Raw genomic sequence first — 23,440 nt, 5'->3', positions numbered from 1 at the left:
AAAGCGTGGATGAAATGTTTCAGCTTTAAATGCAACTTTTTAATCTGAGTGTACATGTATTAATTTGTTCTACCTGTGCTGATTGGATATATAGTGAGTCTATCCCAGACATCATGTTTACAAAATGTAAACACAGCAGTAAGTTACAAAACTTTATTTCAGTTATTTCAACTTACAAGAGGGAGGCAAAGTAATTAAAAATGCTATTGCATGTACATTTGTATCTGTGGACCCAGATGAGCATTGAACAGCGGCTTGTTTGGTAGCTTACACTTCTAATTCACTTCTTCCCAGACTTTTTGATTCCACCACCACCTGTGAACAGAAATGGAGACAGAGTAAAGGAGGTTAATGAAGGTGCTTTAACATGGGCGTAGATTCCTCCTCGTTTTCAAGTTAGGTCTACTCTTGATGCCCAACTGTCAGAATACAGGTTACAGAAATAGAATTTTTGCACAGAATTATAACAAAACCCATCTGAATAAATTCAAGATTTATTTATTCATACAGAGTGTTTTACAACAGGCGTAGTCACAAAGCAGCTGTACAGAAAATCCATTTCGGAGCCTCAAATGAGCAAGCCAAGGGCTACAGAGGCAAGGAAAAACATAAGGAAGAAACCGTGAAAGGAAACAAGACGCCAAGAGTGGAAGCCATCGTCCTCTGGTCAACACGGGACAGCAAAACAATAACAAGACAGGAGCAATAAAAAGGCAAGACTACAGTTGGTTCTGACTTGTGAGAAAATTAACCATTAGGGGTGACTGCTATCATGGTGAGGATAAAGAGGCCAAGAAATTTGTTTGAAATATCCAAAACTATCAAACCGAAAAAAAAAGATAGAAACTATTTGATGAGAGGATAATCCACTCTGTCTGAAATGTTACTTTTCTAGCGTCATTTTTCTGCATTTCCAGAAAAATAATGAACTTCATATTGTTTTCATGGAGTCCCCAACCATGAAGCCACAAGTACACCCTCATGCATTCAGGTGGTCCTCATAACTTGTAAACTCATGAATTTATAACCACAAAGACTTTGTACTTAAGTGATCAACAAAGAGACAAACTCCCTTTTCTTTTCTACCTTTCTTGACGTTGCCTGATCTGAAGCCCATGTTGTCAGTAAATACGTTGGCAGAGCAGACTGTGAATCCACACGTTCACCAGATCAGAGAAAATCAAGAGAGGAAATAAGTTTCATCTATACCTCTAATACCACAAATACTTGCAGTGAGTGATGTCACTGGTCTATCCCAGCTAAAACATGCTTTTAATGTGATAAATTTACCAGTTGCCAATGATCTTAACGCCAACAAGTGGTAGTAAAGATCTGATGATGACCAGGTCTGTCTGAACATCCAAAACTCAAACAAATGAGATCAATTTATTCTCATATCTCCTGGTCTTGTGGGACTAGATGTGATCTCATAACGAACGTCTGGGGATGACCATCGCTAGAAAATGGTGTGCTCGTTAACACTGTCCAACAAATTTGACGTTAAACCCATGGATGTAACGTGACATAGCATGGCTGAAACGTCCCCCAAAAACTAAAATTAATCAAATGTAAACAAGGACATTAAGACATTATGAGCTCATCTTCTGTTAGTAGCTAATGACAAAAGTTGAAGAAGGGTTTCCAGGGGCTGAATGTGGCCTCTGCCTTTCACAGTTGCGCTGATACAGCCGGAGGGAATGTGATGTGGAAAGAATGGTCAGCTATCTTCAGGAAAAGATGAGCTACCGGATTTGTATTTGAGCTAAAAAATTTTATTTGGAGGCGCAAAGCTACATACCTACCAGAATGCACAGGGACAAGAAATGACCGAGACATTGGAGATGCTTCACAAGCTCAATACTGCCATCTAGAGTGTCACTGTGTGCAATTCAATGTTAGTGCTACAATGTGTAATGACAAATTCTCTTCTTAGAAAGCAGACATACTTAAAGGTCCTTTTCCTGCTGCTTTGGCTTTCATTGCCTCCAAAGCTTTCTGGTCCTCCTTCTGCTTCTGTTTGAAGGCCACTTCATCCTATGGAAAATAAATGTACATGAAAATTCAAATACTGTATGTGACAAAACCTGCTTTGTTTTCACTTTACTACACTGGACAGATGTGAAACATGGTTACTAAAATAATTACCTCAAACCTATATTTTGTCACTGTCCAAAGAAAAACAAATATCTTTACAGGAGAAGGTAAAACATTCTTTACTTTCAGTGTAAGTTAATTGCAAGAGATTTTATTCAAAACAATTTGTATCTTCTGTAACTAGTTAATAAACTCACCTCATCCATGTCCTTTGTCTGTTTCTTGGGAGCCTTAAGGGGTTTCTTTTTGCCTCCTGCAGGTGTAAGTATATAAGTCAGACCAAGTCCACACACAGCAGCTCTTCACATCTATTGAAAGCCATGAATCATCGTCTAAGGCCTGCTATTAGGAACAAGCTGCACTTAACAGCTACACCGTACAAATACATATGAATAATAACACTCTTTTACTTCTGGAGTGAAAATCTATTTCATAGTCATTAGTGCAAAATGTGTGTGTGTATGCAATGACTTTAAACGTGGCACTGCCAAATTCAGTTTGTAAGATTTCTGCCCTGCTAGAACAGCCTTCCCAGAAGAGTGGAGGCTGTTATGGGGTATTCAAACGTAGTAGGTGGCCAAACCTGCTTTGCTCTTTTAGCATGGTTGACAAAACATTCAGCCTAACTGCCCTGTACAGTCATGCCATGATAGTCATGAAACAATGACTTTAACACCCAAACAGTGCGCTGAATGTTTAGATAGGATGTCATGCAGCGTATGGCTGGATATAAAATGGCTTTGCATTAGACATATAAAGCACTATTTGGATGCACAAGCCTTCATTTCATTGACTACAAAGATGTACTACATAGACAGTAGGGATCCATTTGAGATTCAGCCATTCTTTTAGCCTTGATTCGCCGTAATCAAGAAGCATCTGTCCATTCATTTTATTAGCGCTAACTTACTAGCATCATCATGTAACATGACTCCTGAAAAATACTGTGATAGCGCATTTTAGCAATACTGCCCAGTACTTCTAGCTAACGTTACGACTGACCACAACCCATCACTGCGAATTTAGAAAGACTTCTCACGTTTCCCCAGCGCTATATATCTCTCTATATCTATATCTCTCTCTCATACACACACACACATACATACACACACATACACACACACACACACATTTATATACATATATATATATACATATACATATACATATATATATATATATAAAATGTTATATATTAATAATTAATATATAAAAAAACACCCTACACGGTTTCACAGCACAGACCTCTCGAATTAGTAACACTACTTAGTAATCAGTGCCGTTAAACTAGCCACACCGAACTCCTATTTTCTTTAGTCTTTGGATCATTTTAGTTACTTATAAAGCTGTAATATTTATATATTTATACGCAACATCAACCTGGAAGGAGCTGAACAGCTCGCCAGGTCTTCGCTCACGGTAACGGTATAATCTCTGAGCCCGCCCAGTTTAGCTCATGTTAGCCTAGCCGAGCGTGGCCGCCCAGCACTCTGCTAAAACAGCCACCTCAGACGCGTTACTGAGGAAGATTAACAGGCCGCTACTGTCAAACTCGTTCATCTGCTGCAAGGCTCCAAGCTGTGGCGCTAAATAAGCCATAATACCCACCTTCTCTTCCCGACATGTTGGCTAGCAATAGCTAAACAGGCTGGTATGCGAGAGCAGCTTCCCTCAGGACCTCTCGGCGGCTTTCTGAACCGGATATGTGCGTCTAAGTTGGCTTGTTATTCGCCAGCTTGTTTTTCGAATTGTCCGTTCCACCTTAAATGATGCGGCAGTAACTGCTGCACTATTTAAGGTGGAAGGGATAATTCGTCCTAATGTGTGTCTAAAGGAAATGTTAGCCACTTTTCCTGCACCATTTAAGGTGGAACGAATATTTCGTCTAAATATGTGCCTGAAGGAAATGTTAGCCACTTTTCCTAGCATGACTTTCATATAGAGACCCGGCTCTCTTTTAGCAGTTCGTAACAGCCTGGGTTATTTGTTAATATGCTCAACTTTCCTCTCGAAGACAGCTAAGAAGAAAATATCAGGTGTGTAGCTGATGTTGGTGCGGTGTTTATTGTTTTAATGTCTTTAGAGACAGTTAGCTAGCTAATGGTTAGCTCCCGGGTGAGTTATTGACATGTGATGACAACAGTTAAGTCTCTGCTGTTTAATGTTTATGTTCCCATAGCTGTGAATGTCAGTGTTATATAGAGAGTTGTGTAAAATTTAAAGCATACAATTTGCCTTTCATGCTGATTCTAAAGTGGAGAAAGACCTAAAGTTGGAATGAATGGATTTATATAAGATAAACTATATATATATATATATATATATATATATATATATATATATATATATATATATATATATATGTAACTACTACACTCTTGAAAAGATGGTTCCCGTTTGAAAATGGTTCTATATGCCTCTGTTGTTAAAAGCTTGACATTGTAGTAATGACTAATAAGCATGACACGGTTTATGTAGAACTCATGGTTCTCAATAGAAGAAGCATGAAGAACCATCTTTTTTTTCTCTGAGTAGCATTCTTGCCTAAGGAAGTGCTTTCTCACTACAGATTGCAGGTTTTAGGTGTGTTTCCAGACCAAATGAAAGTACATCAATGAGGTACAGAGGGAGCTGCGTACTACCAAGGAGCTATGGCACCTGCTTCTATCTTCTCCAAGTCCCTGTCAGGGCTGGCAGAGTCCGGTATAATGTCTCCATAAACAGAACCTACTGTTCCTCAAAGGAGAGTCCACAAAATAAGGCTGTGTCCACTCAGGAGAAGTCTTTGGCAGCCTTGAAGAATGTGGCAGAGCTTGGGAAACAGTGGGGCCAGAATTCTGTGAGAACCATGACCACCACTGTCAATTACTGGTGGGAAAAGTACGAGGAATTTGTAGGCCTCAATGAAGTTAGAGACGCTCAGAGTAAAGTTACAGAGGTAAGCAATGATAGTAATATACTATATGTCCAAAAGTTTGTAGACACCTGCTAATGCAACGTTTCTTCTGAAATCAAGGGTATTAATTAGGAGTTTGTTCCTGCTTTGCTGCAGTAACAGCCTCTACTCTTCTGGGGCCGCTTTACACTAGATGTGAGGATTGGATAGCATTCAGTCACAAGAGTATTAGTGAGGTCAGGTGTTGATGATGGATGATTACTGGATCACTAGAACTCATACCAGAGGAGCTCCATCACTCAGCAGAACACAGCTCTGCTGCTTCACAGCCCAGTTTATACCTTTATATCCCTCTAGCCGAAGCTTGGCTTTGGGCATGGTGACCTTAGGCTCATGTGCGGCTGCTCTAGAGCATCCCATTCTATTAAAGGGCTTTTATATGGAGGTTTTGTATATAAGCAATATGTGTGCAATTGAATAGCTATCAGCTATGTTTGCACCTTATAATAATGGAATTTACTCATTAGAAGGGGTGCCTGGATACTTTTGGACATATAATGTGTCTTTTCATGTTTCATAATCATGGTCTATGTCCTGACAGTGTATGTGTTGTTGTTCAAAAGGCAGAGAAGGCGTTCATGATAGCCAGAGGAATGGTCCGTGAGGCCCATTCCAGTTTGGAGGCTCTTCAGATAAGACTAAAGGAAGTTAGAGATCGCCTGGACCGGGTATCACGAGAGGAGGCACATTATCTAGAGTTAGCTACGCTGGAACACAAGTTACTGCAGGTGAGGAAGCCTGGGTGATTACAGAGGAGCTAAAACATACAGCGTCTTATTCATTGCACATCTTAATCTTCTTGACTCAGCTGCAAAAATACAAGAAATCACTAGTGGTGCTGAGATAATATTGCAAACCCATAGTGTTGGCTTTGTTCACAAAACTTGGACAAAAAAAAACAAAAATTGGATTTAGATCTTATAGTGCCCATATCCTACTTACCTTTTTCTTATTTTTCTTCTTATTTTTTCCCTTTAGTTCACTTATAAAATTTGTGTGGGTATATTTATCAAACACAGTCATAATTTATTTTTAAAGTCTGATATGTGTAAATGGGTTTTGTTTTTTATTGACTGTCCTGTATTTGACCTCATTCAAATAGAACACCAGGCTGAAACACTTCATATTACCTTCTGTGAGAATGGGAGGGCTAAACTTTTCTAGGCCAAATATGTGCGCGCGTGTGTGTAAATGAGTTTGCTTTTGGAATATCCCAAAAACAATGAATTGAAAATTAGCTATTTTTACAGCTTATTTTTTGAGCTGTACATTTTGATGTAATGTACATTTTGTACATTAGAATAAACTAGGAAAAGGTGGTTTTTTTTTCATGATACAGGCCCTTTAATTCTGATTTTGGACTGCATGTCCACATTGCAAGTTCCAAGTGGTCAAATACACTTTGTGTGACCAGACTATATTCACAATAGCTTGCATATGTATATTGGTTGTTGTTGAAAATTTGGCTTTTTATGCCAAAAAATCCAGTTTGAGCAGCCTGTCTGAACAAAGCCTATGTACTTTTGAGTCCAGTGAACCTTATGATTCTATCCAGGGCTGTTTCTGAATGTTTGGGAGCCTTAATTGACATTCCACTTGGGGATCCCCCCACTCACTGTAATTATTTCACTTTGTATGTACCAATTAGAAACAATTAATACTTTATTCATTTTAAGCAACTAAACTATCTACAGAAATAAAACAAGTAGATGATAAATAAAATGAAATAAATAATTGCAAGATATCTTTCTGCTGGTATCATTATTGACATGCATAATCATAACAATAATAATACAAGGCTACAAAGGGGCCCTAAGCAACTGCTTATATCAGGAATCAGCTCTGGCTCTATCAGATTAATAGTGATATACAAATACTAATACACTTCAACTAATGTCCACTCATTGACTTCTCTGTGTCAACAGGAGGAAAGGCGTCTCAAAACAGCCTATGAAAACGCCGAGGAAGGAGAGCGGGAGAAATTTAACCTCTTCTCCGCTGGTGTGCGTGAGAGCCATGAGAAGGAGCGGGCTCGGGCGGAACGTACCAAGAACTGGTCCATCATCGGTTCTGTGCTAGGAGCCATCATTGGGGTAATGGGGTCCACTTACATAAACAGGGTACGCCTTCAAGAACTGAAAGGCCTGCTCCTTGAGGCTCAGAAGGGACCAGCAAGCCTACAGGAAGCTATCAAAATCCAGGCTGGTTTGCACAAGAACCAGCAAGAAGAACTCCGGGGGCTCATAGATACGCTCAGAGCAGCTGTAAAGAACGGACCTGATGAGCTGCAAACTGTCAAGCCAGCATCTGTCCCAGTGCCAGTGCCAGTGCCTGCTGCTGTCCCACCGTCCACACCCAGTGCCTCAGAAGAAGCTGTCAAGCAGATCCTGCTCCGCAGCGAGAAAGCTCAGGCTCTTATGGAAGACCTCCAGCCGCAGCTGGAGCAGCTGGAGCGGAGCGTAGTGAAGGTGGCGACGGAGATTCAGGCTGTGAAGAAATCTGTCCTGACACGGCCAGTGGAGAAGCCGGTCATTCAGACAAAAGATACTCAGCTCTTAGTATGTGATACAGAGAGTATCATCCAAGGCCTGGACCAGACAGAGAAAAGACTTGAGGCTCAGATTAATAAGACGACTCTCTACACTACAGTTCTGACTTACACTGCATTTGCTTTAACTATGCCAGTGCTGTATATCATCTTTAAAGGTACATAATGACATAGCATAGGCAAGTAATGTAAACTTAAGGGGCCATCTTTTTCACCTTAGCAACCTCAGATTTTATTATGGATACCACTGGGATATGATGGTATCATGCACTGATAGATAAATGTAAACTCTGATTAAAATGTTCAACATGAGCTGTTGCATGTTGTATTTGTTGGATTCTGTCTGTAAGATACGATTTGAAAGTTATTTTACTTTGTTTTTTAAACTCTAAATGGCTTTAGAGCTCCTGCGTACCTCACAGAGTGTCTGTTTATCTGCCTCCAGCACATGATAGATCTGCAGATGCTGGCCTTCAAACTCCTTCGCTAAAATACAGAAAATGTGGAGAGGCCACTTGATGTTATTATGCTTCTAAACTGTGGATTTCAGTTACATCTTTTAGAAGACAGCCAAGCTCAGCACACACTTTTAAAATTGTTTGAAAACGTTTATCTTTTTAATTACATTCTCTCTCTGTTTTTGCATTTATTTGTTTGATTGATTTTATGATCTTCAATTAACACTCAACTTTTTTCAGTGTTTACCCTTATATTGCTCTTACCACAGTACCTGTAAGAGAATATTGTTATTATTATTATACATTTTAATAATTTGTATGCTATATGTCCAAAAATGTGGACACCTGCTTATGACGTTTGTCCCTCCTTTGCTGCAGTAACAGCCTCTACTCTTTTGGGGAGGCTTTACGCTAGATGTTGGAACATTGCTGTGAGGATTTGATTGAGCATTAGTGAGGTCAGGTACTGATGTTAGATGATCAGCTCTGGATCACTCCAACTTATCCCAAAGGCATTGGATGGAGCTCCATCACTCGAGAGAACACAGCTCCACTGCTTCACAGCCCAATGCTGGGGGGCTTTATGCCCCTCTATATGTCACACATATATATAATTCATATATTCAATTATTCTATTTGTTTTGCCCCACTTTTACCCCAACAAAATGAATGAAGTATTCGTTTTTTCATTCTTACACAAATTATTTCGTCTGATGTGTGTAGGGTGTTGCTTAGGGCCCCTGAACGTTGAGAAATTACCCTGTTTTTCAGCACTTCTTTTGTATTTAATGAGAGCGTGTTTTCGCTTTCTTCGGCGTTCTGCGCCCCCTGGCAGAATTACAGCAAGGGGGCGTGGCACGCCAGCCAACAGACCAATGAAAACTCGCCGAGACTGGCCAACTATACATATTCATGACCTTTCCCGCGCTTTGCAGTCACGTGGGAAATTTCGCGCGAAAACTTTGTCTTGCCGGGAAAAGCAGAAGCACAGCGAACAGAGCAGGCGTGTACACAAACGCAGCACCATGGCGGTGAGTGAAAATTATTATTTTAATATTGAAAAATGTTTAGTGTTGTAGAAGACTCAGCTGTCAATGGGTGTCATAAAAAATTGAGCAGTATTTTTGTCTGAGCTACAGTTCGTAGTGAAACAGATTACGTTAACATTAACGAAGCTGTCTAATGTTTAATGTTCAAGCATGTCTCATCAGTCTGATCTACTGTGTTCACTGAGGACTTGATTTAAATGTTAAGTTGCATTTAAAATGCTAAATAAGTTAGGTTAGCTAAATTCATGTTTTGGTTTTTTTTGTTTGTTTGGGTTTTTTTTTGTTGTTGTTTTTTAGCGAGTGCTTAGTTTATAAGGGAATGGTTAACCGAAGGATCAAGCTCGTAGTTTTCCTCTTAACCCCAAAGTAACCATCCAACCACGACATTGGAGTCCAATGTTTGCTTCTTTAGTTTAACGCTGGAGAAACGCTGCTAATGTAGTTAGGTTAGGTTAGTGAAACTAGTAGGAGTGCCACCTAAAATATTTTAATGATGTAATATTAGCTTCGGTTTAAGTTTAAGATTTTTTTTAAACAAAATAAACGAGAAATAAAGCGATTCTGCTGTAGTCAGAGCCGTTTATATTGTGGAGGTCCTGTTCGGGCAAAGTTTGAAAAGTTTAACTGCAGGAAGGAGCACATTGGGCAGAGAAGTCTCGGGCTGAATCTCAAATGGCTCCCTGCTCCCTCTGTAGTGCACTAACTAACCTACATAGATCTTAAAGTAACGGCTCCTTCAGTCAAACGGTGCGCAGTGTGTCCAGGCAACGAGCCATTTTACGATTCAGCCACATGTAAAAAAAAATAATAATCCCTACCGGACATGTAAGTGTGCATTATTTGGGTAGAAGATAGGAGATGAGGTTTAATTGCTCACATGGTGCACTATGTAGGGAGTAGGGAGCCGTTTGAGATTCAGCCTTTTGTTAGAGCTCGCGGAGTCGTGCTTGTTAGCCGTGTAGCTAACAGGCTAACCGACGCTGTTGGCTAAATGGCCTCCACGCCAAAGTCTAAACTGTCTGAAGTAAGGAAGTAAAGGAAATACAGCGATTAAACTCCAGACCGTATAAATCTGTTGGTTAATATACTTCAGCTGCTAACCAGCTAGTTGGCTGCTTGAATTTTAAGCCAGTTAAGCAAGTTAAAGGGCAGTTCCACCGACTTCTCAAAATTTCAGCACAATTATTACCTAATCTTTAAAAATTCAGCATAATTACTTTATTGCATGTCTTGTGAGGAGGTGATGGGAACCAGACCTCTAAAACGCTAATTTTTAGAAAGCCGTTACATGAAATGGTTTGATGTCTGAGACGTTTTGATGCTAATTTTCCATTAAAGATTTGTCCTAAATGTATATTTTTAAAACAGATTAAAAAAAAAGCAGATGGCATGGCGGACAGGACACTGTCGAGCTGAACAGTCTCTCAAAATAACTTTTTTTTATTTTTTTTTTTTCCCCCCTGATTTACCACCATTTTACTTTGACATTACACTTACAAACTCAGACACATGCAGGTTCACTGGTGGTTTTGAACAGTAAATAAGATGTGCTGTAGCCACTGGGACCCCTGGTTCGTATCACAACCACTGTAAAGAAATGTCAAATGTTTAGCTAGATTCCGAACGATAAGATGTTTAGCCTATTTTTCGAAACTAAATGTACGATGTGTAATATCACTACAGCTGAATGAGTTTTAGTGTACAAAGTTTTTCAGTTTTTTTATAATAAATCTGTTTGTTTAGCCGTAGCCTCATCAGCAAGAGCTGCTCGGGTTCATGCTCATGATGCATGGTAGTATCAATTATATCAGTGTCAGCCAATGTTTGCTTAAAAATGATCGCTGTCAGGCGAATGTTTAGATTTGGACCCAACTCAAACTGAGATTTAATATATTTATTGCACTCTGGAGGAGCAGAATGTTTAGGTGGCTCTAGGATACTTAATGTCTGCAGTTTGTCTTTTAAATGTTAATATATTTGCATCAGCAGTTCGGAATATAAAGGTGGACGATGTAACGATATTATTGTGATAAATGATCTCAATGTGCTTTTCTGACTATTTCATGGATGTTGGTACTTAAAGAACACTGTTTTGTTACAAGGTGAGCATAATTAGTCCAGTTTAATTGGAATTAGTGCAGTTTATTAAACATGTCATGTTTAAGTCATTGTCGTAGGTTTATTATTATAGTAATTTTTTTATGTGGCACCATGTCTGTTCCAAAGTATTTAGTCTCAGAAAAAACTAAATATTATGATACGTATTGTGGTATAATATTTTTTGCCATATTGCCCACCCATATATATATATATATATATATATATATCATCCAGAAGGACAGCGAGCAGGACCCACAGCAGTTTACGCACATAGGGTTGGACTGTTTCATTTCCCCACTCTAAATATCTGGAATATCCCTGAATAATATAATAAAAGCTCATCTGTGCAAGTTTAGAAATGTTTTTCTTTCCTCAGTTTCCATGTTTCTAACTGTGCAGTGAAATATCAGTATGTTGGCGTTATTGAGGCATGAGAATATTAATGGAAAAGGGTTTCCTTAGTCCGCTCCACTGTCCAGTTTTCGGTTTTAGAAGACTCTGCAAATGAATAACTAAGTATCTTGTAGAGGTAAATACATTATTTAAAGCTGAGCAAATAATTTGGTTCAGTTAACCTTCCCTCAGAAGACCTCATCAGGAACAGTAGAGAGGAAAAATGGCTCAAACTTCAACATGTATGAGTCTTGTGCTTCCTTTGCGGAGGATACAGCTTTAAGTGTTAACTGCTTTTTATTCTCTGGTGTCTTGTCTGAGCTGGTCATTCATAGCCATAAACGAGCATCACAAATCTTGTCTTTTTGTCCTCAGGATTCATCAGAGTCTTTCCACATTGCAACCAGCCCCAGCCGTGGCTCACGGCGGGGTGACCTGACCTCCAGCCCGGGAAGAGACCTCCCTCCTTTCGAGGATGAGTCTGAGGGCCTGCTGGGGGACAACGTGCCTGAAGAGGAAGAGGAGGGAGATGGAGAAGAGCTCATCGGGGACGGGATGGAGACGTAATGAAAGCCTTTTTACTTCATGTATTTGCACTTGGGTTGATGTGAATGGCTGTTCTGAGGACTTTATAGAAAGTGTAGCTGGTAGAGATTGCAGGAACACTTTTGAGGTCTGGACTTGGGTTCTTCATTTTCATCAGTATTTATTAGCTTAATTTGTATGTTAGTTATGAGATGAAATGTGGAAGTTGCTGAGCAATAAGGTTAATAATTGGGGTTAAATGAGGGACAATCTCAGTATCATTAGTAGTGCAGTCTAAAGCCTTAATCAAGTTTTGTTGCTTTAGTGCAACACTGACTCAAGTAAGAGGAGATGCCAAAAACCAACCTGGGTAGGAATAAAACAATAAGATGGTCAAAAAGTCAAGTACTTGATTCACTATAGAACTGCATTGGAACTTCATGGTCTATCCACCATCTACTAGCATTGGAAATCCAGTTTGTTAGACTCACTTAGGATCCTTTTGGTCTAAAATAAAACGATATGAAGTAAAGCTTGAAAATGAGATGTGGGCAGCAGCCAGTCAGTCCAGGTGCTGTTAGCAAAAGGAAATAATTAAATTAAGCACCAGAAATTACTCGAGTGACTGACTGAGGAAGGATTTATTTCTTCTGAAATGTTTGAGTCACAGTGAGACTATTAGTATTTGAACGATGCAAGTTTAAATCCACTAAAATTGCATTTCAAAATCTCAGGTAATCAAACATGTTTCTGGTTTTCTGTAGCTTCTTAGAATTAGTTCAGCGGAACCATGCAATGAGAATCTTGTCCGTTTTTGTTCTCAGGGACTATCGTGCCATCCCAGAGCTGGATCGGTATGAAGAGGAGGGTCTGGATGATGATGAGGACCTGAGTGAGCTCTCTCCAGGAGCCCGTGCCGCTGCTGAGGAGGCCATGAGGCGAAGAGACAGAGAGCAAGGCATGGGCCGCATGGGGAGAGGCCTGCTGTACGGTGAGTCCAATTACAGATTTAGAAAAAAGTTCTGGGAACTGTTTAGAAATATTTCATCTTAAACAGCATGTTATCATGTGAATGTTCATTAACATGCTTTGAATACCAACCTCGCTCCAAAACCCACAATTCCAGATGCAGAATCTTTGTTAGTGTTCGTTGATTCCATTCAGTCTATTTCCCTCGTACAGACAGTGAGGATGAGGATGATGAGCGCCCATCGAAGAGGCGCCGGCGTCTGGCTGAGCGTGCAGCTGAGGGAGCCGGTGTGGAAGGTGAGGATGAGGAAATGATTGAGAGCATTGAGAACCTGGAGGATATGAAGGGTCACACAGTGCGAGAGTGGGTGTCCATGGCCGCCCCGCGCCTGGAGATTTACCACCGCTTCAAGAACTTCGTCCGCACACACGTGGATGAGCACGGGCACAATGTCTTCAAGGAGAGGATTAGCGACATGTGTAAAGGTAAACATTTTAATTATTATTATTATTATTATTATTATTGTTTGTTTATTTATTCATTTATTTTTTTATTTTCCAGATTATTTGTTTAAAGCAGATGTTTGACCTGTACTGTTTAACCGTGTGACTGGCCTGGAATTTCATCTATCATTTAGAAGAGCTGTGAGTCTTCCTTAAAGCTGACTCTAGGCAATAACTAGTGGAGCTACTCGATTTCTAAGGAAGACTCACTTCTTATGTTGCCTGCATAAACAATGAACAAGAACAACTGAAATGTTTAACAACTGAATTTAACTATGAGGAAAAATGCCACAGACCTGTTCTGATTGGTCTAAAGCAGGGGTCGGCAACATGCGGCTCTTTTACTGCCCTATTGTGGCTCCACAGCAGAAGTAGATATATAAGTAAAAATAAAATAATCCTCCTTTGCAGTTAAATAAAGTTCTGCTGGTCGTTCAACACAGTTTTAACTCTAAATGGTCTTAAATGCTGGAGTTAATGTATAACTGCTAAATCATTGAAGGGTGGTGCACAGACTGCTGGTCTCTCGCCTAGCTAGTAGCTAACGAAAAGGTAAAGAGAGAGATTTAAGACTAACATTGATAATTTGGAGACAAATGAACTTATTTGCATTTATAGTCACTCCAGCTGGTTTCCTGATATGTTAAATCTGCAACGAGAAACTGTCAAACGCTAAACTTACGAAGCTGAGGTCAGCTTCTTGTTCTAATTGCTCTGTTCCACCTTAAGTGGTGCAGCAGCACATTCTGGCACCTTGGGTACCATTTAAGGTGGAACCAGAAAATTCAAACAAGAAGCTGACTTCAGCCTTGTGAAGAGTCAAGCGTTGAGAGATCCTCATACTTGTCTTCAAATCAGTAGTCTCATGTCACAAGATTCAATTAAATATGGTAAATAAAACATTTTTAAAATTTAAAACTCACTTTTTTTAGCCTAATGGTTCGGTTTTATAAACTTCTCGTGTTTGTGCTCGGGCACAGTTTCAGATATAGATGTTAAATGAAAGGCAGCTCATTACTTAGTGCCACCCAGGTCTGCACAGTATGTAACTGAATTGATGCTGCAATATTAGTCTTAGCAACACTGTTAATGCAGAAGAGTATCTGCAATGTAGAAATGAGCCCTCAAACAAAAAACTGATTTATTTTTGATCAGTGTGTTTCAGTTATCGAGTTTGGGTAAGTAATGTAAAATGTTTTTGTAATTTGGTATTTAAGTGGCTGTAATAATAATTTTGGAAACTTCTGTAGAAAATAAGGAAAGCTTGCTGGTGAACTATGAGGAGCTGGCCTCCAGAGAGCACGTGCTGGCTTACTTCCTCCCTGAGGCTCCTGCTGAGATGTTGAAGATCTTTGATGAAGCGGCGAAGGAGGTGGTGTTGGCCATGTACCCCAAATACGACCGCATCGCTCATGAGATCCATGTCCGTATTGGTAACCTGCCGCTAGTAGAGGAGCTGCGCTCACTCAGGTACACAATCAGACCAGCTGTCCTAACGTATCTTAAATCCTTTAAGACTGGGAGGTAGTTTGGTTAGTCAGATCACTGTAAGACTTTGGGAAAGTGTGTAGTATGAAGTTCAATTCATTATTTAGTGTTTTTAAAGAATTAATATCATAAAATGTGTTCCTGATCTACTTTTCTCACCTGGTTTAAACCTGTTAATGTTCTTATATTATCATTGATTGGTCTCAATGATTTGCCTTGTTTCTCCTCTCTGTAGGCAGCTGCATCTGAACCAACTGATCCGCACTAGCGGTGTGGTGACCAGCTGCACAGGGGTGCTACCACAGCTGGGAATGGTCAAGTACAACTGTAGCAAGTGTAACTTCATCCTGGGCCCCTTTTTCCAGTCACAGAATCAGGAAGTGAAACCAGGCTCCTGTCCAGAGTGTCAGTCACTTGGACCTTTTGAAATCAACATGGAACAGGTGTGTGGCTAGTAAGGTTTTAACTGTTTAACTTTGAGGCGTCGTACAGCCCACCTCGATTAACGCCACAAGATGACCAAAGTGCTGTAACATATTTAAATATGAGAAATTAACAGTTAAATAAAATATGAAATTAAACACTGAATACGTTCCAGCATTTGGCAGTGTTTGTATTTGTACCTACTAGATCTACTATTCTATGGCTTTGTTCATACAGCAGGTAAAAGTGGCCCAAATTTGATCTTTTTCTTCATCTGTGATGCAGATGTGTCGTGTTTGGCAATGTGAACAGCAAAAAACACATTAAATCTGACGTTTTCACTTCCCATTTGAGACGCTTTCGTATGTGGTACTGGGATCGGATATGCGGCAACACGATGCGGCCAGATCAGAATTCATGCGACTTTTCCGTCAATCCGACTCGACATTCATCGTTTCACGCTGCTGAGACCTCAAACATTTAGACTGATGTTTCTGTACCAAAAATGTAGAGACTTATTGCGTCCGCTCCATGTTCAAAGAGATTTTGAAAGAAGTGGCCGTAGGAGAGCGAGGCTACAGCGTCAAAGACCAGTTTAAAGTCTGAAAGCAAAGAAAAAGTGACCGCGCCCTTTTTACGGCAAGCTCGAACGCATTCTGGGAGATGAGCCCAGCTGTCAGTCAGTGAAGCTTCATGATGGCTCCTGTGAAGCTGGAGAAGATGAAACTGAACCCTCTGGGAGCGACTGGTGTTCATTCATAGTCATGATTGTTTACCTCAGGATGACGCGCCACAAGTATTGTTCTCTTGTGCATGCGGGTCAGTTTAGGAGCGGATCTGTCCAGACTAATGTCACACACAGGTCACATTAAAGATGTTGTGAACAGCCAAATAAAAAAAAAATCGGCTTTGGTGAGAATCAGGTTTGGGCCACTTTTACCTGCTGTGTAAACGTAGCCTAAGTGCTGTTGCCATGGTAGGTAATGACACCAACAGAATGGAGAGAACCATTGGGCTGAATATTAATGCTATTTGGGAGGTCAACTTGCTTTCTGAATGAGCTCATGCTGACCTTGTTTTCAGGTTATGTTTGGCAGTATTCGGCTTTTCTGTTGAGCTTGACATTAACTAACCATTCCTCTCACAGACGGTGTATCAGAACTATCAGCGCATCACCATCCAGGAGAGCCCTGGTAAAGTAGCAGCCGGCCGTCTGCCGAGGTCTAAAGATGCCATCCTGCTGGCTGATTTGGTGGACAGCTGCAAGCCTGGAGATGAAATTGTAAGTCCATCGGTCAGCCCACTTGTTTACCCAGTTTAGCCAAAATGCTGAGACTCAAGTTGGTGAGAAAGCTGGTGGGGGTGGATATTTTTATTAGCATTTGCATGACGCTACCTGGCCTTCACATGCAGTAATTCACTATTAGTGATTTGGATAATACAATCCTGTTTCCAAAAAAGTTGCTATGCTGTGGAAAATATAAGTTAAAAACACAATAATGATGTCCAAATCATTTAAATTGTACGTTTAATTGATAATAGTATGAATGCAACATATCAAATGTTGAAACTGAGATTTTGTTTTTTGAAATATTTGCCCATTTTAAATGATTCTTTTCTTTAAGCTCCAGGTCTAGCTCAAGACTAGCACATCCATTTTTCCACTTTTTGGGATTTAGGCTTGAATTCTAAATATAGTGTGCCAGACTAGTTTATGAACTTTGCATTATGTTAAATTACTCCACTCTAAACTTTCTGACAATGTTGAATTATGCAATATAATATAAAATTGCATTTGATGAACTTAAAATATAATAAAAATTCGCAGCATTTGCAATTCAGCAGTTACACTTTATCAATATAACAAATTCTAAGGTTAGCTCAAAACAGCTGCCAAGTTAGCCTATGTAGTTGAATAGTACATGTAAGCTCATAAAGAAATGTACTAGTATTTCAAGACAGTTAATGATTTGCCTGTTGTAAAAATAATATTGTGCAGACCTCTGGTCTACTGGAAAGATTTCAGCACACGGTTTTCGCTCATGGCTTTTGTTTGAAAAATGCAGATTGGAATAGAACAGCATTTTACTTTCATTTCTCTTTCCTTATCAGGAGCTCACTGGCATCTACCACAACAACTATGATGGCTCTCTGAACATGGCCAATGGCTTCCCCGTGTTTGCCACAGTGATCCTGGCCAATCACATTGCACGGAAAGATGAGCGTGTAGCCGTGGCTGAGCTGACTGACGAAGACGTGAAGGCCATCGTAGCTCTTTCCAAGGACGAGCGCATCGGCGAGAGGGTGAGCTCGCACCACGTGTGACATTCTGACTAGCCTGAACTGTCTACCTCATAGCGTCACTGTGCACAGTAGTCAACACATCCATGAGGTTTTTACTGATTCTGGCCTCAACTGGGTCCTTGTGTTTGTGCAGATATTTGCCAGCATTGGGCCTTCCATCTACGGCCATGAAGATATTAAGAGGGCACTGGCTCTTGCACTGTTTGGTGGTGAGCCAAAGAATCCAGGTGGGTGGATTTAGAGTTCATTGTTCATATAAATGTGGTAAAATGTGGATTTTGACTGGAAGTTTTGTTGCTCTTTAGTGATCACAGACTGGAGGAGGGCTGAGTAGCGTTTTGTACATTTAAAATTTTATTTTTGAATAGTTAACTCGGTCATGGTTAATGTATGAATGGTTACTCTTGTTGAAACACATCAGGAACAGTCCAACAATCAATGTTTGCTTTTGAAGTTTTGTTTCTCAGCCCCCCAACCCCCCCCTCCAGGGACTCCTTTTGTAGCTGTATATGATGCCTTGTTTATTTCATTTATTTAAACGAATACTTAAATGCCTCTTACTTTGTCTGTAGGAGGGAAGCACAAAGTGCGTGGCGACATCAACGTGCTCATGTGTGGAGATCCAGGCACAGCCAAGTCTCAGTTCCTGAAGTATGTGGAGAAGGTGGCGAGCCGGGCCGTGTTCACCACAGGACAGGGCGCCTCAGCTGTGGGTCTGACGGCTTACGTTCAGAGGCACCCGGTCACCCGAGAGTGGACGCTGGAGGCTGGAGCGCTGGTGCTGGCCGACAGAGGTGTCTGTCTCATTGACGAGTTTGATAAGGTGAGAGGGGGATGCCCCCTAATCTCTTCCCATGCTGAACGTCAGCTGATATTAAGTCTGATCTGTGTTTGTACACTTTTAGATAAAAGGCACTAAAATGTCACTTGGTCTGTTTATCCATGTCAGTGGATTCCACATCCATGTTTGTCCATTCAAACCCTTTTAGACTATAAAAAGTTGCAAACAGAACTCAAACTGTAAAACTGTTGTACCTTTTGAGGGGGTGTGGGGTTTTCTTTCTTCTCCCCCGTTGATAATAGAGCCATACAGTGTGATCTTCAAGCACATTAGTTATTGAAACAAACCCAAAGTGTTAAGTTAGTTCATTTTAAGACCCTGCAGCTAAACTTGTGTGCATAATGTGGTGCTCTGAACAGAGAATAATCGTTTTTTGCACAACTTGTTAGAAGTGACTGTTATGGGTCTAGAGTCCACTATTTTTGTATGGCTAGCCACCCTAACATGAGCAGAGGACTTCTTTTTTTTGATTTTGAATGTTATACATTTATGACTAATACTTACATGCTCCAATTTTATATGCAGCTGTACTGAAGTTGCAGATATTTAGTGAGTCTGTTGGTCTTCCTCTGGTTTTCCTCTTTAATATGGTTATGGAGATATAAGCCCACACTGACTTTTTTTTGTGATTAAAATCCTTTTAAATGCACATCGATTCACTGACCTTTTTCTCTTTTTCCCAGATGAATGACCAGGACCGCACGAGTATCCATGAAGCTATGGAACAGCAGAGCATCTCCATCTCCAAAGCAGGCATTGTCACTTCACTGCAGGCACGCTGCACAGTCATCGCTGCTGCCAACCCAATCGGTGCGTACTGGGCTTAATCGCAGGAAAGGAGGGTCGTGGCATTAATTCAGCCGAGTGTAGTTTCTCCATTTATAAATTTTGTACGGTGTTTAAAAGATTAAGTTTTATCTGGCCTTATTGTAACCTTTTATTTTCTCATTATAGCCAGCACATCACCTGTCTCTATCTTTTTCCTGTGTCTATAAAGTTGAAGGCTCCTTTTAGACTAGAGAGGGAAAGAAAGCTGTGAACTCCATCCTATCGCCAGCACACTTTTCAGCATATAATTCATTTAAAATGTCAATGATTTGTCTAAAAGTTGGAAGTGCAGAAGTCTTCTGGTGATAGCAGCACTATATTAGACTTGAGCACTGACTTTCGCTTCTTTTAAGGTGGGCGCTATGACCCGTCCCTCACCTTCTCTGAAAACGTGGACCTGACTGAACCCATCGTGTCTCGTTTTGACGTCTTGTGCGTTGTCAGAGACACAGTGGATCCTGTGCAGGTAAAACAGGCAGCATAACTCTTGGCGTTCTTTGTGTGGTTCCTTTCAAGTGAGTTCCAAAATTAACTCTAATCCTTCTGTTAAGGATGAGATGCTGGCCCGCTTTGTGGTCGGCAGCCACATCAAGCATCATCCCAGCAACAAAGAAGGGGGCGTGGCCGGGCTGGAGGAAGTGATGCTGCCGAACTCGTCCGACGTGCCGCCCATCCCTCAGGAACTGCTCAGGAAGTACATCATCTACGCCAAAGAGCGTGTGCGGCCTAAACTCAATCAGATGGACCAGGACAAGGTGGCCCGCATTTACAGCGACCTCCGTAAGGAGTCCATGGTGAGAGCAGTGACCTCAGTGGTAGTCATGGGTCGATTGAGATTATGTGGCTGCAGGGTTTTGTTCCAAATAAAGCAGCAGCGCATCTAATTCTACTTTTGTAATCAATTGCTTTTAGTCTAATGTTTGATCAGGTGAGCTCCTGCTTTGTTGGAATGAAAATCTGCAGCCACACTGGCCCTTTATGGATAAGGACCACCCTGATCTATAGAAACTGAGTGTGTGTTGTGTGTGGGTTTTGGGTTAAATTCAGCCTACAGCAGATTGTTAGTAGTGTTGAACGGCTTTTTGAACAAGGCACGATACAGGACAGCCAATCATAACGTATCCATGTTCAAGACACAGTAAGAAATAGCGAATTTATTATTAAGGGATGAAGAGAGGTGTGCCCCCCCCCACCCTTTCTTCCTGATCGCAGAATGCAGATCAAATGGTGGATGTGAGCCCTTTTAATGGTTTATCTGCTGTGGTCCATGTTAATTATAGTTTCTTTCTCCCTCCGACAGGCAACGGGCAGCATCCCAATCACGGTGCGTCACATTGAGTCGATGATCCGCATGGCAGAGGCTCACGCACGGATGCACCTCCGGGATTACGTACAGGAGGATGATGTGAACATGGCCATCCGAGTGATGCTGGAGAGCTTCATAGACACGCAGAAGTTCAGCGTTATGAAGAGCATGAGGAAGGTGTGTGTTTTTACGCGTAGGGCCCCCTGTAGGAAGGAATGCAGGCCAAGTGTTAAAAAAAGGCTTTCCTGTCCCTCATCACCCAAGAGCTTATTCAGTTTTGTGGCATTCTTTATTAGTGCTGAGTAGCATAGACTTAATTAAATGTTCATGGAGTCTTAGATTCTGCTGCTTTAATTAACTCTGGTTCTTAAACACTCATCATGGTGGTGTTTGTTGCCTTTTTTAAGCAAGGTATGTTTGATGGCATGGTGAAGAATGAACCTGGTTCAGCACTTGCTTTAAGATGAATATCAGTCCCTGGGCTGTTTTTCAGTTTCAGCTCTGGTGTATCATAGTGTCAGTCAAAGCAGTTAGAAGATAAAAATTCAGCTTTAGAGGTTATCTTGATTGAAACGATAAGGCCCAAGGTGTATGAGCACATGGCAAAGTGAGCGACACTTCTGAGCACTCATAGCTGCACAAAACGTCAGATTATGTGCCAGGTCTTTAATTCATTAGCTCCAGTGTATTTCATGCATGGTATTAAGATGCTTACTGTAGATATGAGGTGATGAATTGAACTGGTACTTGTCTGTTCTTCCAGCATATTTGTGAATTATTCTCAGCACCCTAATCCCTCATCATACCGCAGTTGCTTTGCTTTTACTGACGTCTGTCTGTTTCCTCCAGACGTTTGCGCGGTACCTGGCCTTCAGGCGAGACAACAACGAGCTACTGCTGTTCATCCTGAAGCAGCTGGTAGCTGAGCAGGTGGCGTATCAGCGCAACAGATATGGAGCTCAGCAGGATGTTATCGAGATTCCAGAGAAGGACTTGGTGGATAAGGTAAAGTGTTGGCCCAGACTCTAGGTTTTTGTCAGTGAAACATTTTCAGGTTAAAATGATCTATATTTCTAATAGACGTGGGCAGTATGATTGTATTTATCGTTGTTGTGATGAATTCACAGCTAACATCACAATATAGAGCATATTCTGGATATTGTCGCTCACAACCATGTTTTATTGCTGAGAGCGCAATCAGTTTTGTTTTAGGATTAAATACAGTAGCCGTTGGGGTTTGGTGTTGATTTAGCCCCGATTCTCAGTCTGGCTGAATCTGTGCTAATTGGCTCTAATAATAAAATAAAAATAAGCAAAACAGTTGCAAAAGCATGTTTCTTCCCAACTGGCCATAAATAGGCTTGAGAGGCCATATGATACGCAATCAATTTGGAGGGTGTCTGAGATGATATAACTTCCCTTTTATGTTTTCACTATTTCATGGATAAGGTATCCAGCTTGCTAACTGCTAGGTTAGCTCTCTTGCTAAGCGCTGCTGCACGTGCCAGTCAACCTGCACTTTTTTCCTCTCACAAGCAAATACATATCCTGGTCTTTATGGTTCTGGCGAGGGCCAGATGTGACATGTCTTGTGACAACTTTTGCCTCTAAAACCCACCCACTAATTCCTCTAATCTGTGCTATTTTGTTATGTCCAGAGTGCAATCCATAAAATGAAAAGCTGCGTTGGATTATTTGTCACCAGTGTGACTGTCCAGCCTTAGTCATGCTCATTTAAATAAGCAGTAGTTGCTTTAAGCGTCTTGTTCTATTAACTGTAAGTTGCAGTGGTGTTTAGTTAGTGTAATTAAGTATAACTTAGTAACTTCATCTCTCTCTTTTCTCTACAGGCCCGACAGATCAACATCCACAACTTGTCTGCATTTTACGACAGCGAAGTGTTCCGCTCAAACAAGTTCTCCCACGACATGAAGAAGAAGCTCATTATGCAGCAGTTCTAGGCCGTGTGCTGCGTTGAGTTGGACTGCGTTCAGATACCTTTTTGAGAATATTCTGGATGTGTACATATTTTCCTGTGCCCCCTGGGAAATGGATGTGTTCTGATATGGACAGAATTGATTATTGAGAATAACATTACCACACTTGGTCACTTGGTGTTGCTTGTTGTAAGAAAGGTGGTATGAATTTCCTTTTGTACTTTTCCTGTTGTTGGATGCAGAAACGCTCTGCATGTGTAGTTACTTGTGAAAAGATTTGTACCGTGCTATAAAATAAATAAATAAACTATAATTCTTAGTAAGCAGATGGCATTTTCATTCTGACAGTGATTTACTGCTTGTAGAAGGACTGTGGAATGATCTTTTGTTCTGTTCCTGTAAAGTGCAGTCATCCCTTACAGAAGAGAGCCGTTTTCCAGCTTATAAACTGCTGTGCTAGCTTGCGCTTATGTTTATTGCAGCTGTCTGTGTACATGCACGGTGAGAAAAGTGGGCTGAGTAAGCCTAATGCTGCGGTGCTCTTTAAGTGACAGGAGCCTAATGTAACTTGGTAATTACCACAGGCCAGGTGTGATCTCGTAATGAGGATGTCTGGGGATGACCATGAGGGACTTGGAGCAGAACGTGATGTGAATGAACTCATTGTAAAATCTAAAACAATCCAAAGCCTTTTAAAGACGGAGGTCAAGGTGGGGG

At 40.9% G+C, this 23,440-nt stretch overlaps 3 protein-coding genes across 3 annotated transcripts; 2 read left to right on the top strand and 1 right to left on the bottom strand.

Moving 5' to 3' along the window:
* Window positions 1-139: 139 nt before the first annotated feature.
* On the bottom strand, window positions 140-3,811 carry tma7 (translation machinery associated 7 homolog). The gene is made up of 4 exons (XM_036559244.1): window positions 3,703-3,811; window positions 2,292-2,347; window positions 1,947-2,034; window positions 140-315 (listed from the first exon to the last, which is right to left on the bottom strand). The coding sequence occupies exons 1-4, from the start codon at window positions 3,716-3,718 to the stop codon at window positions 281-283; spliced, it is 195 nt and encodes a 64-aa protein (XP_036415137.1). The 5' UTR covers window positions 3,719-3,811; the 3' UTR covers window positions 140-280.
* A 93-nt stretch (window positions 3,812-3,904) lies between these two features.
* On the top strand, window positions 3,905-7,915 carry ccdc51 (coiled-coil domain containing 51). The gene is made up of 4 exons (XM_036559237.1): window positions 3,905-4,130; window positions 4,664-5,032; window positions 5,614-5,778; window positions 6,976-7,915. Exons 2-4 carry the CDS (start codon window positions 4,709-4,711, stop codon window positions 7,762-7,764), a joined length of 1,278 nt encoding a protein of 425 aa, XP_036415130.1. The 5' UTR covers window positions 3,905-4,130; window positions 4,664-4,708; the 3' UTR covers window positions 7,765-7,915.
* Window positions 7,916-9,009: 1,094 nt separating this feature from the next.
* Window positions 9,010-23,040, top strand: mcm2 (minichromosome maintenance complex component 2). The gene is made up of 16 exons (XM_036560029.1): window positions 9,010-9,087; window positions 11,974-12,161; window positions 12,948-13,114; window positions 13,306-13,578; window positions 14,847-15,066; window positions 15,320-15,527; window positions 16,655-16,789; window positions 17,620-17,811; window positions 17,945-18,038; window positions 18,384-18,634; window positions 19,336-19,462; window positions 19,834-19,946; window positions 20,032-20,274; window positions 20,781-20,963; window positions 21,636-21,791; window positions 22,637-23,040. Exons 1-16 carry the CDS (start codon window positions 9,082-9,084, stop codon window positions 22,745-22,747), a joined length of 2,667 nt encoding a protein of 888 aa, XP_036415922.1. The 5' UTR covers window positions 9,010-9,081; the 3' UTR covers window positions 22,748-23,040.
* The last annotated feature ends 400 nt before the right edge of the window (window positions 23,041-23,440 follow it).

Source organism: Colossoma macropomum, unplaced genomic scaffold (genome assembly GCF_904425465.1).
Source record: "Colossoma macropomum unplaced genomic scaffold, Colossoma_macropomum, whole genome shotgun sequence".
NCBI lineage: Eukaryota > Metazoa > Chordata > Actinopteri > Characiformes > Serrasalmidae > Colossoma > Colossoma macropomum.
The sequence above is the reverse complement of the archived record's forward strand: the minus strand, read 5'-3'. Positions and strand labels throughout refer to the sequence as shown.

Excerpts from the sequence above, each read along its gene's own strand:
- tma7 (XM_036559244.1), bottom strand. Across the intron at positions 2,035-2,291 it reads AGACAAAGGACATGGATGAG|GATGAAGTGGCCTTCAAACA; the intron begins GTGAGTTTATTA and ends TATTTTCCATAG. Across the intron at positions 316-1,946 it reads AGCAGGAAAAGGACCTTTAA|GTGGTGGTGGAATCAAAAAG; the intron begins GTATGTCTGCTT and ends TTCTGTTCACAG.
- mcm2 (XM_036560029.1), top strand. Across the intron at positions 15,528-16,654 it reads TTGAAATCAACATGGAACAG|ACGGTGTATCAGAACTATCA; the intron begins GTGTGTGGCTAG and ends TTCCTCTCACAG. Across the intron at positions 19,947-20,031 it reads ACACAGTGGATCCTGTGCAG|GATGAGATGCTGGCCCGCTT; the intron begins GTAAAACAGGCA and ends CCTTCTGTTAAG.
- ccdc51 (XM_036559237.1), top strand. The coding sequence starts at position 4,709 with ATGAGGTACAGAGGGAGCTGCGTACTACCAAGGAGCTATGGCACCTGC. Across the intron at positions 5,033-5,613 it reads CTCAGAGTAAAGTTACAGAG|GCAGAGAAGGCGTTCATGAT; the intron begins GTAAGCAATGAT and ends GTTGTTCAAAAG. Across the intron at positions 5,779-6,975 it reads TGGAACACAAGTTACTGCAG|GAGGAAAGGCGTCTCAAAAC; the intron begins GTGAGGAAGCCT and ends CTGTGTCAACAG.